Here is a 15,740-nt window from a genome sequence, read left to right as displayed (position 1 = left end):
CAGTTCTATCAATCTATCAGTTTTATTTTCCAGACCCTTAGTCCATAAAAAGAGAAACTATCTGCATCCTTGGAGTTTCATTTTCCTACCAACCCTTTCATTGGTCCTGTATTCAGTATAGACCCATCCCATGACCTTGAGATTGGTTTAGTGAATGAGGAATTTAAATAACTTAATTTCCTTTTAAATGTCAGCCATATGCCTACGATGTAAAGTCAATGTTAGTTAAGTACCACACAAGTGCAATATTTACGTTTTAGTAGGGATTTTGAATGTTTCAGGTTAAATCAGGCCAACTAAACTACAACTCGAAATGTTGGCTTAACAAACCGCAAATGACAAATCTATTCATTGTGTCTTTAAGTAAGGAGTAAGTAAAAAGGTATACACACTGTAGGTGGAAGGCCTGGCAGTCCACGTACCCCGATGACAGCATTGAGCTCTGCCATGGTCACTTGTTTGGCTCGCTCCACAGCTTGGACCACCTGCTGTTGATGCTAGAGAAAACATACAATGTTCATGAAGACCAAATGTAAAAGGTCGTATATCAGAAAATCTAGTAGAAACAACGAGTGTATAAATAGCATTAAAAAAACAGTCTGTGGCTCAAAGTCACACGTACTTACCTCCTGTGAGAGGAAGGGAATGACTTGTGCACAGATGGTGTTTAGTCTCTTGGCAATCTCAGTCTGATGTCGGGAGAGACACACGGAAACAAATAGAGACTTAATTGTTAATAACCACACACACACACACACACACACACACACACACACACACACACACACACACACACACACACACACACACACACACACACACACACACACACACACACACACACACACACACACACACACACACACACACACACACACACACACACACACACACACACACACACACACACACACACACACACACACACACACACACACACACACACACACACACACACACACACACACACACACACACACACACACACACACACACACACACACACACACCTCTAATCATCAGTGGGAGCTCAAGTTTCTCTTGCCTGTTGTTTTTATTTTCTCTGTGCTCTTGTGCCTCTTCCCATCAGCACTTCGACATAATCTCATCAGCGACTAACTTAATTTGCTCTCCACCAGTATCCATGCCAACACATCCGCCTGCCCCCCAACCCCCCGGAGGTGGCAACAATTGTCTGAAACCAGATACCCCCACAGTGGCATCAAATCAGATAAGGGGAGTCATATTACACATCACCCAATCAAATTGATACTTAGGAGGCCAGGGTGAAGAGGGAATTGGAGAAGCTATGAAATGTAGTAATGGCTCTTCGGACACACACACATTTCACATCAATAGATACATTGACACACTCGCTGGATGTGAAAGCTACAGGGGTTAGTTGCTGTCATGTAAATTCATATGAAAATAACGTCTCCAAGTGATCATAAAGATATTTGGAATCCCACAGCGAACATCAGACCCAACTGTTACTTCACCTGGTTTAGAAATAACTGACTACTATGGCAAGTTTCCCCCTTTTACAGTAATGATTTAAAGAACTTCCTCTTTCAAAGTGACTTCCGATGAATACACTGTTCAAGTTCCCTACTTGCTTAACTAGGTCTCAATTTTCAAAGTTTTACTAATATCATGTCAATTTTCTTCTTGCCTTCCTGCCATCCCTTTGTCATGAAAAGGTCAATAAGGCCATTTTCTGATGAATGATGGGTTCAATCATTTCTGAAGATCTAACATTGTGGTGACGCCCTCTTTTGCAGTAGCATAATTACTTTCATTGGAGCTCCTCACTCACACACACATTTATCAGCTCACCAAACAACTGACCCCGCCACAGTTCAGCCAATTATATACTTGGAAGAGCTAAATAAAGTACTAGCCAATTTAGATTATTAGTATCTAAAGTAACTGCTTCAACCTGAACCTATGGTAACCAAAAAAGGATATTATAATAATGTTATAAAAAACAGGTTGGTTAAATATGTTGCCAAGTAAAACTGAGTAAAGCAAGAAGAAAAAATACTCTTCTTGTTATGAAGACTAAACACGATAAATAATTGACTCTTTGTCCAGAATCAAAGAGAATATGAGATAAAATAGAACATGTCTAGAAATGAATTGATCATCTGAAAAATTAAAAGACTCATTCACACATCTGGGTTAAAACACTAGGACTTGTACTATCCGCACAATGTTAAGCGATATCTATGAATAACTGCACACTTGTTCGAGTGAAACGTTTCTATACACATAACCCCACAACAGGGTGCTGGTGACAAGAGTCAGTTCTGATCTTAGCATTTTGTTGTTTTGGCCAACTAGTCTGTGCACCATCAATGTGATGCTACCTGACATAGTTCTCATTGCAAATCTCTACGTAGTGCTGTCTTTGTAAGTCTATGTACCCGTTACTACAGAAGGAGTGACCTTGACAAAGTACTTTCAGCCCAGTAGAAACCTACTAACTAACTCAAGTGGTGTTGAATACATTATGTGAAATGTTACCACAAACATGTCACTTGATAAAGACAGCAGACAGTCAGAAGCTGTCCTTTAAAGTCTGGTGATAAAATAAAAAAGGACAAAACTACGTTGCACCAAGGAAATTAAGTTTCTCTCAACATAATTAAGTACGGGATAATCCACTCCTTATAATTCATTCCCAAGCTTTTATCAGCGGTTTGTAGCATAATGTGTGTCCGTAAAAAGTGTGTGAGAGAGCCACAAAGATGAATGCACTCGGAGCAAATAAGTTGTTGGAAAATGTTGCATAGAAAAAAAGATATTGCTCAAGTTATTAAATGTTCAGTGTCTCATATACACACACTTTTGAATAGATTCTGGCGCCTCTGATAATCAGATGGAGGCGTCTGCTGGAGGCATGGATTGTGAGTGTACCCCGTCCTAGTACTTTTAATGTGTGGAGACTATGGATGTTAAGATTCACATCAGTGCACCGGCTTAAACTTTCAAAATGCGAGTGCACCGGGTTGAAAGAGTGCACATCGATTGTAGCGTCTTTGCATCGGTAAAAAAAAGATTCATTCATATAATATCCTCTCATCCTGTCAGCACTCAGCAGAGACGATCTTTGGTCTTTGCTTCACCACTACGGAGGCCAAAAGTCTCAGTTATCAACAAACGTGGAAGTCGAGGAGAAAGAGCAACACAGCGCACCGAAAAATACCTACAAATCAATCGTTTGGCAACACTTTGAATATTTCAAGAAAGACTTGAAAAATCGCTCGCAAATTGTAAACGATGCTGTGCCGCTTTAAAGTACACAAGTAGTACGTGGAACTTAGCGACGCAAATAAAGAGGCGACATGGGGTCTGCGGCTGAAAAGAGAAACCTGAAAGTTAGACATATGAGTTAAATCACTCAGTGAGGTGTTCTGTCAGAGAGAGTGGTGTTTAGATTACAGCAGCCTGTGACGGCCAATAATAGTTGAAATGTCTTCCTTACAATTGTATGCAGTTATGAAATACCTGTTTGTGAAAGGTTATTTGTATTTGTTATTGCTCATATAGAAACCACTGCTTTCTGCTCACAGGTGAGCTAGCCTATGAATGAGTGTTAAGCACATCAGGCTGGCAGTTGTATGTGCATTGCACTATGGTAGCTGTTATTTGCACATTGTTAATCCTGGGCAATTCATCCTTAAATTGTTTAATTGTGAGGTGTTATAAAATTGCACTGTACTCTGGAACACTACTACAAAGGACTTGTGAAAAGGCCTGTTTGTGAAAAGGTAAAAAAGAAACGGCATAATGTGCAGTACTAGTAGAGAGAACCAAATATGTGAAGCACTTTTTTGTTAATTTATGATATGCTGCATTTAAGGACTAAAACGAAATCCTCTGTCGTACCATATTGAATTGTATCATTATTTTTGCATTGTGTTGAATCGCACCGTATCACATAACGTTGAATCAAATCCTATCGAACTGTATCGCAACAGGGGTGAATTATATCGCCCGGTGCTTCAAGCATACCGTTAATGTATCGTATGGTTGGCAACGTATCGAGATGCACATCGCATCGGCCTCAGTGATGGAGATGCACATCCCTAGTGACGCAGGACGCATACCTATCAACTTCACTGTAACTCAATCACATAATATCCAACTTATTCGATGCCTACAAAGCTCTTACTAAGGAGCTATTTCAGGCAGACTATAGGCACATTTCACACAAAGTCATTTTCCCAGGAATAGTTCCCGGACCATTTATTTCCTGGAACTATCTAGTAAATCGCGTTCACACCAGAATAAGTCCCAGAGGGAGCTGCTGACGTCACTTCTTCTTCTGCTTTGGGTTTACTGGCAGGCCGCAAACAACTTCACGGCGTATACTGCCACTCGAAGTCCCCGGAGTTGGGGCTGGCTCCCAGCAGCTTCTACTGAAGCCTTCCGAGTAAATCGCCAGAAGCGCAGACACCTCATCTCCACCGCTCCCATGTTTTATTTTGTGTTGCCATAAATTAGTCTCCGTTGGTGCGCAGGGCTAATGCTAATAATGCTAATGAGAGCAAATAAAATGGCGGCTTCACAAAAACTTTTAAAGAGTTTTACGGGGCGTGGTTTGCAATTCGCCCAGCCAATCAGAAATTGGAACCTTAGAGCAGGGACTTGTGAAAAGGTTCGCAAAAAAAAGTTCTAGTTCCAGATCTTTTTGGTGTGAACGCAAAATCCCAGGAACTATCGGAACTATTCCCGGGAAAAGTACTCCGGTGTGAAAGCGCCTTATACCTGCAAGTCCATTCTCAGAATCCTAGGTTGTAAGCCTATAATTAGCCTTGTATAATGGCTCACCGATTAGGTCGTCTGAGAATAGTCTGACCAACTACTATCAGGTCAGCTCGGCTAATCTAACTGACCAAACTAACAAGGATCAAACAAATAAGGCCGTAAATACCCAAAGCTGCAATCACCAAGTGATCATGACAAGTCACAACAAAACTCTCCACCCCTAACACACTGCTCTTATCAGTAACTGGATTAAAATATTGGAGAAATGCTATATTGCACAATCCACAAATAAACAAAAATTGAAGTTTCAGAGAGAAGATGCAAGTGTGCACACACACCATGTGACAACAGAGAAAAGGGTTGCCATTACACATATAATTGGAGCATGACTGCCACACACACACACACACACACACCTCGTCAGCAGAAGGTGGGTTGTTCTGTATCCTCCGTACCCCCCAACCCACAGAAGCTTGTTGCTCTGACAACTGCAGCCCCAAGCTAATGACCTCCCCTGGAGCTTTAGTGTGTGTATGTGTATGTGTATGTGTGTGTGTGTGTGTGTGTGCCCACGTTCCCTCACAATGACAGAACAGTAGCTTCACATGGACATAAAACCAAAAAGGAGCCAAGAAAAAAAAAAAAAGAATCAAGGGTGGGGGTGTAGTACAATGAAGAGGAGAGAAGTAAGGCAAAAAGAAAGGGAGAGAACGTGGGTTATAAAGATGGGAGAGAAACACAAGAGTAGATAGAGCACATGAGGGGAAAACTAATGGGGGGGGGGGGGGGGGGGGTGAGAAAGTCAGAGACGCATCCCCACTCCTCTGTGAAGCAACCAGGCCAATCCACCTCCAATTTCCTCTGGTCGGACTGGTCGATAGCTGTGGTAATTACTGGTAAACGCTCTGAGCCCTGCACCTCTCCTGTGGAGAAATATATATATATATATATATATATATATATATATATATATATATATATATATATATATATATATATATATATGTGTGTGTGTGTGTGTGTGTGTGTGTGTGTGTGTGTGTGTGTGTGTGTGTGTGTGTGTGTGTGTGTGTGTGTGTGTGTGTGTGTGTGTGTGTGTGTGTGTGTGTGTGTGTGTGTGTGTGTGTGTGTGTGTGTGTGTGTGTGTGTGTGTGTGTGTGTGTGTGTGTGTGTGTGTGTGTGTGTGTGCATGAGGAGGAGGGTGAGAGATTTTGCACATCATCCATTTGTCTAGACACTTAATCGTGAAAGATGTTTACCTTTCAATGAGGCTGTGTATGTATGTGCTCATGCATAAACATGTTTGACTTCCTGTGTTTGTGTGTACAGGACAAGATGTGTCAAATTGTCATTGCCTTAGATTACAACAGGTAAGGGTCCTTCTTGTATTTTGTGTTTGCACACTTGTGCATCTGCACTACTAAAGTGTGTGTTGGTGTGTTTTAGCTCCACTGTCTCTCCTCTGCCGGCTTCACCATGATCGATTCCTCTGCCCTCCCCAGCCCTGCCCCTCTAATGTAATAAAGCAGGCCGCTCCCCTAGACAGCACCAATCAATCTACAGAGCCATTCATCCTGCCTCGGGGCCCAGCCGGCCGGCCCTAACTGGGGAAATGGAGACAGAGCCCCATCGATCAAGAATAAACACACATCCACACACACACACACCCGGGCATACAGTAAAACACACACACACACAAACGAATGAACGCAAAAAATGCATTTGTGCACACACAAGGACATGTCAACAGGCACAAACACCAAATACATCAAAACCCTGCCATCAGAGAGAAAGAGGGAGGGAAGAAGAGAGAGAAGAAAGACAAACGGGAAGAATCAGAGAGTAGACAAGAGGCAGACATCCATACCTGTTTGTGCATTTCAATGTTGAGGCCATAAGACATCTCATAGTACTGGGGAGGAAAGAGAGTCAAGTGAGTGAAAGAAACTCTGAACCTTTCAAATTAAAAGCCTAAGCAACTGAGACGATGTGTCTCAGTGTCTCAATGCGTCCTTGGAACCACAAAGGCACGCTGATCTTTTCATTCTCAAAGAGCAATCAAAATGCTTTTTAAAAAGGACCCTGCATCTGAATTAAATGTGTTTAGAAAAGCAAAGTAGATAGAAATGTTGGCAAACTGCTGTCTTATATACTCTTTGTTTGTTTCTGTGTCAGACAGCAAAGGCTTTTACCCCACACTAACCCTCATTTGTTTCAGGTTGAATGGCTGTCAAAGTAAACTGTTATTTTACATAAGACAGAAGGGACACGTTCAGATATTTATCTTGTCAACCTAGTGAATTGTTACATTTGCTGAAATATTGGAGCTTAATTTAATGAAGATAAAAAATCTCCCTAATAAATTGCAAAGTTGTAGAACAGTCTAATCATGCACTCTAAAAGTCCTTTTTAAACATTCTTGTTAGTGTGTGTTTTTCTTTCGTAATATGCATGTTCTATTTGTTCAGACAATTATACAATATTATCTAGGTAATTTAGATTTAGAGTTAGGAAGTTATGAAAGTTCAAAATTAGTTTCTTGGGACACAGTATCCCCATCAAAGACGAATTATCTCACCATGACATAGTGTCTCTGCATCTCCGTCTTCTCACTGGCCAGCTTCTCACACTCCATCTTGAGACTGAAACAACACCACCAATACAACATTTACTTTGAGAAAAATTGAGAACTTTTTAAGTAAAGCCAATTTTATCCAATTCAACAGAGGCCCGCCAACGTAAACCAGCACCTCACTTTCCCAAATTGAGAATGTATATACAGTATAGATACATGTATAATTATCAGCCTTTGTGGGTGGTTATCTAGTTGTTCAATTTAGATGTTTCTGTACAAACAAGCTTTATTGCTAATAAATGAATATCAGCACGTATAATTTTTCTGAAACATTTACTCAAAAGAAGAACAAACAGTAAGAGATGTGAATCTTTCAACTGATAACTAGCAATGTTAAAGCATACAACTTTGAATACAGTTTATCAGATTCATTTTCTCACTGAAGAAAGAACTCACAAATGCAAAAAAACAAAGCAGGGCACGGGGTAGGAAGTGAAACGGAGAAGGTGGTTCTTCCTGTCTTGTTATGAAAAGTAGTAGTGTCTGTAGGATGTTTGGTTGAACAATGATGTGTGTATGCGTAAATCAGGATGTGAAAAAAGCGCCTGTTTATAGGTCAATAGCATACAACTGTTACGGCCAACCCCACCACGATAACACAGAAACATTTAAAGTAGCACACACACATCAAGCAGAGGAAAACTGCACCCATGCTCAGGCAGTCTTTTCCTTACACACATAGAGGAAAATAAGGAGTGATTTATGAAACGCTGAGCCCACACGCCACCCTCTGGCTCTCACCCATCACCAAGACTTAGACCTACCGCAGTGTAAGCGCTAACACTGATGCCTGGGTCTGCTGCATGTGTGTGCACTTTTGTGTGTAATCCAGGTTTATGGGTTAGTATGAGGCCAAAGCTGGGGTTTTGTTCATTATGGTAAGGGGGTGACTGTGGTTAGGGTGAGGTGTAATGTTATAGGGTAGAGGAGAACAAAAAAAGCCATAATGTGTGTTGACCATAAAGACAGAGTAGCCTTAACTGTGAATGTGTGTTTGTTCTACCCACCTGTGGTACTGTGCCTGAAGAAACTGGAACTCCTCCTTGATGCGGTCCAGTGATTCTGGGATGGTGAACTTGAAGGGCTGGCCTGGAGCCTGGTGGGGCGTCTGACACACACACACACACACACACACGATTATTATTATTATTATCATATTGCATCATTATGTGGCCTACAATGTTCATTTTATCCTCTCCAGGCTCACATGTAGTGTCAAAGTCAACAGCTTTTTAATGATAGCAGTTATTAAACAAACACTACTATCAATCCCATGCTGCTTCAAGGGGTAGATACACAGCCCAATTAACAAGAATAAAGAGCCTGATGTAAGCATGTGCTTAGCCCGTAGGCAGTTAAAAGTAAGACAACAAAGAGGTAATGGTATCTCCCTGGCTGTGCACCGCCGGTTACAGCCAGGTGAACAACTGTGAAAGCAGGAAGGGTCTTACCGGGTGTCGCCCCTGGGGAAACATCGTTATCTCCTGGAGGATGCAACGGTTTCCTTCTTTAAACCCCGCTTCTTCGTGGGATCAAATTAGGGCACAGTGAGGATATGGGGGGCTCCGGATCAAGGAGACGAATCCATCCGCCACTATTATCGGGACCAAGTGTCGTTAATTTCAAACAAAACCGACAGCCCCCAACGCTCCCTGTGAGTTCACGGAGCGTTTAATGTGAATCCCTGCTCCTCGCTGTGTTTCGGTCGCTGTTTCTCCTCCGCTCCACCGGCAGTGTGGTCGTAAATCAACCGAAAAAACACGGGAAACGGCTCATTAGCTGGAGGCAGCTAAAGGGAGGGGGAGGAGGGAATGAACCAGGTGAGAAATGATAGGGCTGGAGCCACCCCAGTCACTCCTTCAGCGTTTGTTGTGTGTAGGATCCGGGGTATTCCGAGTACAGCGAGACAAATAAACAAATAAGCAGAAAGTCAAGCCAGTAGCCCCTCCACAGACAGCCGCAAACTCCCGGCTCTCCTGCAGAGCATCAGAAACAAATCCTCACAAGTTAATTGCAGTGAAGAGTTCCCACTTGACTCGCGGCGGTCGCTCGTTGGCGGTTGAACAGTCAACAAAAACAGAAATATTCACTTCCCCACTCAGTTTAGATGCGTCCAAAATAGGTTTCACAAAAAAGAGGAAGATGTAGTTAGTTTTAATAACAACTACTCTCACAGCGGCGGCAGCAGTCCACAGTCTAGCTCTGCTTTACCTCAATGGCAACTTTCTCACGCGGTTTCACGCTCTCCAGCTAACCGAAACTGTAGACCCGCCCACAAAACGGATCTGGACCAATCAGAGACGCCGCTCCACGTGGGGATAGTGATGTAGATTACAGAACTGACCAATAGCCGCTCTGTAAAGTACCCCGAGTCTGTTGACCTGGTTGAGCAACGCATATTCTGACCAATCAGGACGTAGCAAGGAGCTGCCGTTCCGGAGGCGCGCAGGGCGGGCAGTGTGGTGTGTGAAGGCAAGTCTCACCTGTCAATCAAAGTAACGTGGGCTCAGGAGGAGCGGGATTGAAGATGTGCTCGTGCATGTACACGTGCCCACGCACATGCAGGCCAATACACAATCGAATCATTCCCTCACACACACACACACGCACACACACACACACACACACGCACACAACACACTCCCACACATAACACACAAAATACTTTATGTCTTTAGTAGCTGCTGTGAACCTTCCTAACAAGTGTCAAGGAAAATCAACTCACTGTTCTCTCTCTTTTCCTCTTCTTTCTGTCTTTGTAATACTACAGCCGACAGTATAGTGTGCAAATTAATTTCGTAGGGCTCACTTTGTTTTACATCTTTCTAAGAAAATAAATGTATTCATGCTGCTCATTTGTTGCTGGATAAATGTTTTAGCCATTAAGTGCAGTTTTCACCTATTCAGTCTAGGGTGATAGCTCACAGGGATAAACCCATAACCCAATATTTTCATAGTAAATTGGGAGGTCCTGGTACAAGTTGTTGTCACTTAATAAATTAATGCTGCATTTGTCTAATTGAAAATTACACTTCAAGCTAAAGAAAAACAACTTGCCTGGGGAAATCCTTACTTGCAGTTATAATGTAATGGTAAATAATGGCATGTTGGCATCCAAGAACATCACACGTGTGCATGAATATAATGGCACTAAGCCAATGTCAACACACAGAAGGTTTTTCAAGCTGTGAGCTCTTCTTCAGGCGGCATCAAGACGCTTTGTTTGTTGAAAGTATAACTAATAAGTGGTGACATCACAATTACCAGCCAAGCCGATGTAAATACCAACAATTATTTGGGATTCGACACATTAAACACATACTGTAAATATCCAGGAATAGCGTTTTACTGTATTACAATTATTGCAATAATAATGTTTATAATAAGTAAGTTTGCCGATATCACAAGAGAGCAGAGTTAACCATAAGCTAGATGGTAGTTCATTATACACAAACTCTATACACAAAACTGTTGAGTCAAGTCCAATTAATTTATATGTCCTATTATCACAAATTATGAGATTGACTATTATGAGATCTTCCCTTGCAGATATCCCCCCCAAAAAAACACCTTTAACAAGAGGAATAAAATGTATGAAACCTCAAAAAGTGCTCCTCTTATCACGTCTAAGTACCGCTCGCTCACTTCACATGTGAAAACCCCTCAGCCCCGCGCTGTCCTGTGATTGGCTTAGAGAGCTCAACCCCCGACCCCTGACCTCTAACCTCTGCATCGGCTGATCCAGTCCATATGAGAGACTCCTGACTGTGACCAGCCATGACCTTTTTCCCAGCTCTCACGAACAGACAGACAGACAGACACACACTCACACACACACACACACACACACACACACACACACACACACACACACACACACACACATAAACATACAAAAACACAGGTGTTATTCGGTGGGTGGTACTGTTAATCACAGATCACAGTGGCGTGCACGTACAAGTGTGTGTGTGTGTGTGTGTGTGTGTGTGTGTGTGTGTGTGTGTGTGTGTGTGTGTGTGTGTGTGTGTGTGTGTGTGTGTGTGTGTGTGTGTGTGTGTGTGTGTGTGTGTGTGTGTGTGTGTGTGTGTGTGTGTGTGTGTGTGTGTGTGTGTGTGTGTGTGTGTGTGTGTGTGTGTGTGTTTGTTTGATCTCATGTTGTTCTTCTCTGTGTTTGGTTTGTTCACTATTATCTTTACCATCCCCCTCTGTTACCATTCCTCCTTAATCATTCTGTTATAAATATGATTCTCATATGATGGTAATGAGGTAAATAATATGTTTTTGAGTAGATATACACTACCAGTCAAACGTTTTTTCATTTATTTGAATTGTTTCTACATTGTAGATTTATACTGAAGGCAAGGCAAGGCACGGCAGGGCAAGGCAAGGCAAGTTTATTTATATTGCACTTTTCAACACAAGGCAATTCAAAGTGCTTTACAAAAAATTAAAGACATTAAGAAAATGGCATTTAAAATCAGTCATTAAAAAGAAAAGCTAATAAAATAGACATTAAAAGAAAAAAGACATGGATAAAAGTTACAGTGCAGTCTAAGATATGAATAGTTCAATTAAAAGCAGCGACAAAAAGAAAAGTATTCAGCCTGGATTTAAAACAAGACATCAAAACTATAAAAGAAAACATATGGAATTATCTAGTAACAAAAAAGTGTTAAAAAATCCAGAATATGATTTATATTTTGCTGGCTACTGCTGAATGCTGTGGTAGCCATGCTGGTTATTCACAATTCAAACAACAACACAGCAATTATTTCAACATCTCTCGTTTGGCACGTTGTTACTTCAGTTAAAGATAATATTTAATCGCCCATTCACACATTCTTAGGTATGTTTGTATTTATGGTGGATTTCAATGAAAGTAAGAACCTTTGGCTAAAGACTCCCAACCCAGTCTCACAAAAAAACGTGTAATAACTACGTTGGTCCACAACGTAGGACGTAGTATTTCTACAAAAACGCCTCTGAAATTGTAAGATCCCTATGTTTTTTTCACCATTCATTCCAATGGCTGGCGTCTATGTCACATGATCTTCACATTTCTCCCTGCAGAAAAAAAAAACATGGCCGAACTTCGTTTTATTCTCGGTGTAAAATGCCTATTTTAAAGTTAGTTTGACCATTAAAATGCGTTTTGATGTCATTTGATGCGAGATATATATGAGTTGTTATTTCAGATTATGTGTGCAGTGGATGTACATGATCTTTAGTTTGCTAGTTATTACGAAGATTACTTCAGGAAATGGTGTCTATACAACGTTTTCATTGTTACCAGGTGGTTGCTAGGGACGCTGCTATCGATATTATTTCTGTTATGTTGTGTAACTATTTAATGGTGTAATCTTTATTGCTACCCCCTTCCCCGTCAAAGTATAGTGTTGGTCCACAGCGCAAACATATTAGTTTAACAAAATCCGCATCTAAAGATACGTTATTTTCCCCTGTGCAATTCCAGTCTCACAGCACATCGTCATAAACAAATACCGGAAACAGACTGAAAACACTTTATTCCGAGTGTGCTTGCTTTTCTCTTTGAAAGTCATCACATAACGGCATTGTAATACACGGTTCGGCTGCATTAAATATTACATATCTGCCATAGTTCTGTATTTATAGAGCCCTGGTGAGAAGACTTCTAGACAAACATGAGGAACTGAAAACGTGACGTGGATCATACATATATCAGCCATTAAACAACATCTTACATTTCTTTTCACACAATACGTCTCCTTGCAGCATCAACACTAATTCGGCTGACTTTTATATTTGATCCAATTGGTAGATAGGCTGTATTTACACCATAAAGGTGCACAGCTGATATAAAGGGACACCTAGTGGTTAAAGCATGTTATTGAATTTAATTATTTTTATTATTAGATATTAATAGGATCCCTATAAAGTATATTCATTACTCGTTATGCTCTACTAATAGTTAATTAAAGGCTGTATATAATGACTATTTTGCACATCCCTTTCAAGATTTCAAGATTTTCTAAGGTTTATTGACATATCATACACAACTATGGTGTAGTTATGCATTGAATGAAAAACTTGGGTTGCAGGTTCCTCAATAGTGCATTACAAGACATCTATCAATATTTGTGCATACCTCCAGCAATGTTAACTATGTTGAAGCACTTATTTTAACTGATATTATACATAATACTCTTATATAAGATGTATGTAGATAGTATAAGAACTGTGCAGAATACGACAGTTTAATGGTGGAGGTATACACACATATTGAAAGATGTCTTGTGATGCACTGTTGAGGAACCTGTGACCAAAGTTTTTCATCTCCGACCTTGTCAGGTATTGAACAATCAATAAATAAAGAACACAGAATTATTAAATATAAAACACAGAATTTGTGTGATTATACTAAATGATTTACAAATAAACACAACTGCATATTTACAACTATACACATGCTGATGTAACGCAAATGTTTCCAACTTGGGATCAATAAAGTATATCTTATCTTAAGATGATCGATGGCTACTGCCATATTTGCACAATGTGCCTCTGAACCTTGACAAGTGCATGTTTCAGGCTCATCAATGCACAACAGGAGGGGTCACAGACATACTGTAAGACCAGCTGTTAAATAAAGCTCTTCTGACCTTAGCTGTCGTGTGGGTATATATTAATGCTGCCCATTATGGGCGCAAGCAATTTTCACCCATTTATTAATTATATGTTTTAAATTTGAGTGTTTCCTATCCCCTAAACCTCCAGGGATGTACACAGTTTAATACTGGCAACTTCTTATTATGGGAAATATGAAAACGTCTTTTAAAACTACAACTCCCAGTAGAGACGTGCCATAGAGAACATATTGCGAAACACAATAGCCAGCATGTGTAGTTCTGGGGACAGGGTGGGGGAGGGGGGGACGCGGTGGACCCGTTCAAATCCAGTTTTGGACAGTCTGTCGTGGTTCCATCCCATTTCAAGTGCTGTTCGACGCTCTGCACACTCTCCAATCACAGAGCTTGAGGACTATCACGGGGTTTGTCAAGCGAAGCGGAGAGAATACTTACTTCCGGGTGTAATATTCTGTAAAGAAAATGAGCTGCTCCGACCCTCGGTCCTGACGGACTCCAACTTGTGTTTATTAATCAAAGAAATAAATAAACACAAGGATAATTATGTGTTATTGTTGAGTAAATGGAGAATTGCACAGGGGAAAATAACGTATCTATTGTGGTGATTGACATTATTCACCCACGGATCTATGGGTTAGGGTATTGTTCTGCACGGACATTTTAGTGAGCCGGACTTCCTGTCTCCGCCGGTCTTCGCTTCCCGGGCATGAAGCTGTTCACATGTGTTTTGAGATGCTAAATAAAAGTCTAGCTTGTACCTTTGATACCCCGCCTCTGACTCCCATCTCTCGGCACCACACTATGCCACAATTTTAGATGCGGATTTTGTTAAACTAATACGTTTGCACTGTGGACCAACACTATATATTGACGGGGAAGGGGGTAGCAATAAAGATAACACCATTTTACACAACATAACAGAAATAATATCGATAGCAGCGTCCCTAGCAACCACCTTGGTAACAATGAAAACGTTGTATAGACACAATTTCTTGAAGTAATCTTCATAATAACTAGCAAACTAAAGATCATGTACATCCACTGCACACATAATCTGAAATAACAACTCATATTTCTCGCATCAAATGACATCAAAACGCATTTTAATGGCCAAACTAACCTTAAAATAGGCATTTTCCACCGAGAATAAAACGAATGTCATAGACGCCAGCCATTGGAATGAATGGTGAAAAATAACGTAGGCATCTTACAATTTCAGAGGCGTTTTTGTAGAAATACTACATCCTACGTTGTGGACCAACGTAGTTATTACACGTTTTTTTATAAGACTGGGTTGAGACTCCACAGGCCAAACGTTTGAGAAATTGTCAGACTTATATGCATTTTTCACATTTCCGTATCCTAAACGTGGAAAAAGGAGGCAGTCCATGGAGAACAGTCCATGGACCAACAGTCTGCACAGTAATCTGCCTCATGGATATATATTGTCTTAGTCTTTTCTCTGCATGTGATGTACAGTATCCTTAATTATCCCAAATCCTGCAATATCCTGTGCTGCGCCAAATGATTAATTCTTGGGTTTCCTTTTCCCTCATCTTGTCATGGTTCCAAATACATTTTCTAACCTCAGTAGTTGCAGATGCATTTGTAAAATCTTTAAATTGATGTTCTTGTTCCGACTTAAACAGAAGCTAAATAACTTCTCCACCATAGAGTGTAAATGAAAACAGAAGCAGAACCTGAGA

At 40.9% G+C, this 15,740-nt stretch overlaps 1 protein-coding gene across 2 annotated transcripts in view; it reads right to left on the bottom strand.

Moving 5' to 3' along the window:
• Positions 1–9,612, bottom strand: part of LOC117452473 (transducin-like enhancer protein 1) — a 31,249-nt gene extending 21,637 nt beyond the window's left edge. The window contains exons 1-6 of one of the 2 annotated variants that reach the window (XM_034091135.1): positions 8,860–9,612; positions 8,416–8,516; positions 7,352–7,415; positions 6,641–6,685; positions 627–689; positions 393–497 (exon numbers count right to left, since the gene is read on the bottom strand). In XM_034091135.1, coding sequence (XP_033947026.1) covers positions 393–497; positions 627–689; positions 6,641–6,685; positions 7,352–7,415; positions 8,416–8,516; positions 8,860–8,883 — 402 coding nt within the window. In that variant the 5' untranslated portion in view covers positions 8,884–9,612. The remainder of the gene's footprint in view (positions 1–392; positions 498–626; positions 690–6,640; positions 6,686–7,351; positions 7,416–8,415; positions 8,517–8,859) is intronic. The other variant, XM_034091136.1, reaches the window with a different exon arrangement.
• Between the last annotated feature and the right edge of the window lie 6,128 nt (positions 9,613–15,740).

This window comes from Pseudochaenichthys georgianus, chromosome 9 (genome assembly GCF_902827115.2).
Source record: "Pseudochaenichthys georgianus chromosome 9, fPseGeo1.2, whole genome shotgun sequence".
In the NCBI taxonomy this organism is placed as follows: Eukaryota; Metazoa; Chordata; class Actinopteri; order Perciformes; family Channichthyidae; genus Pseudochaenichthys; species Pseudochaenichthys georgianus.
This window is presented reverse-complemented; position numbering and strand designations above follow the sequence as displayed.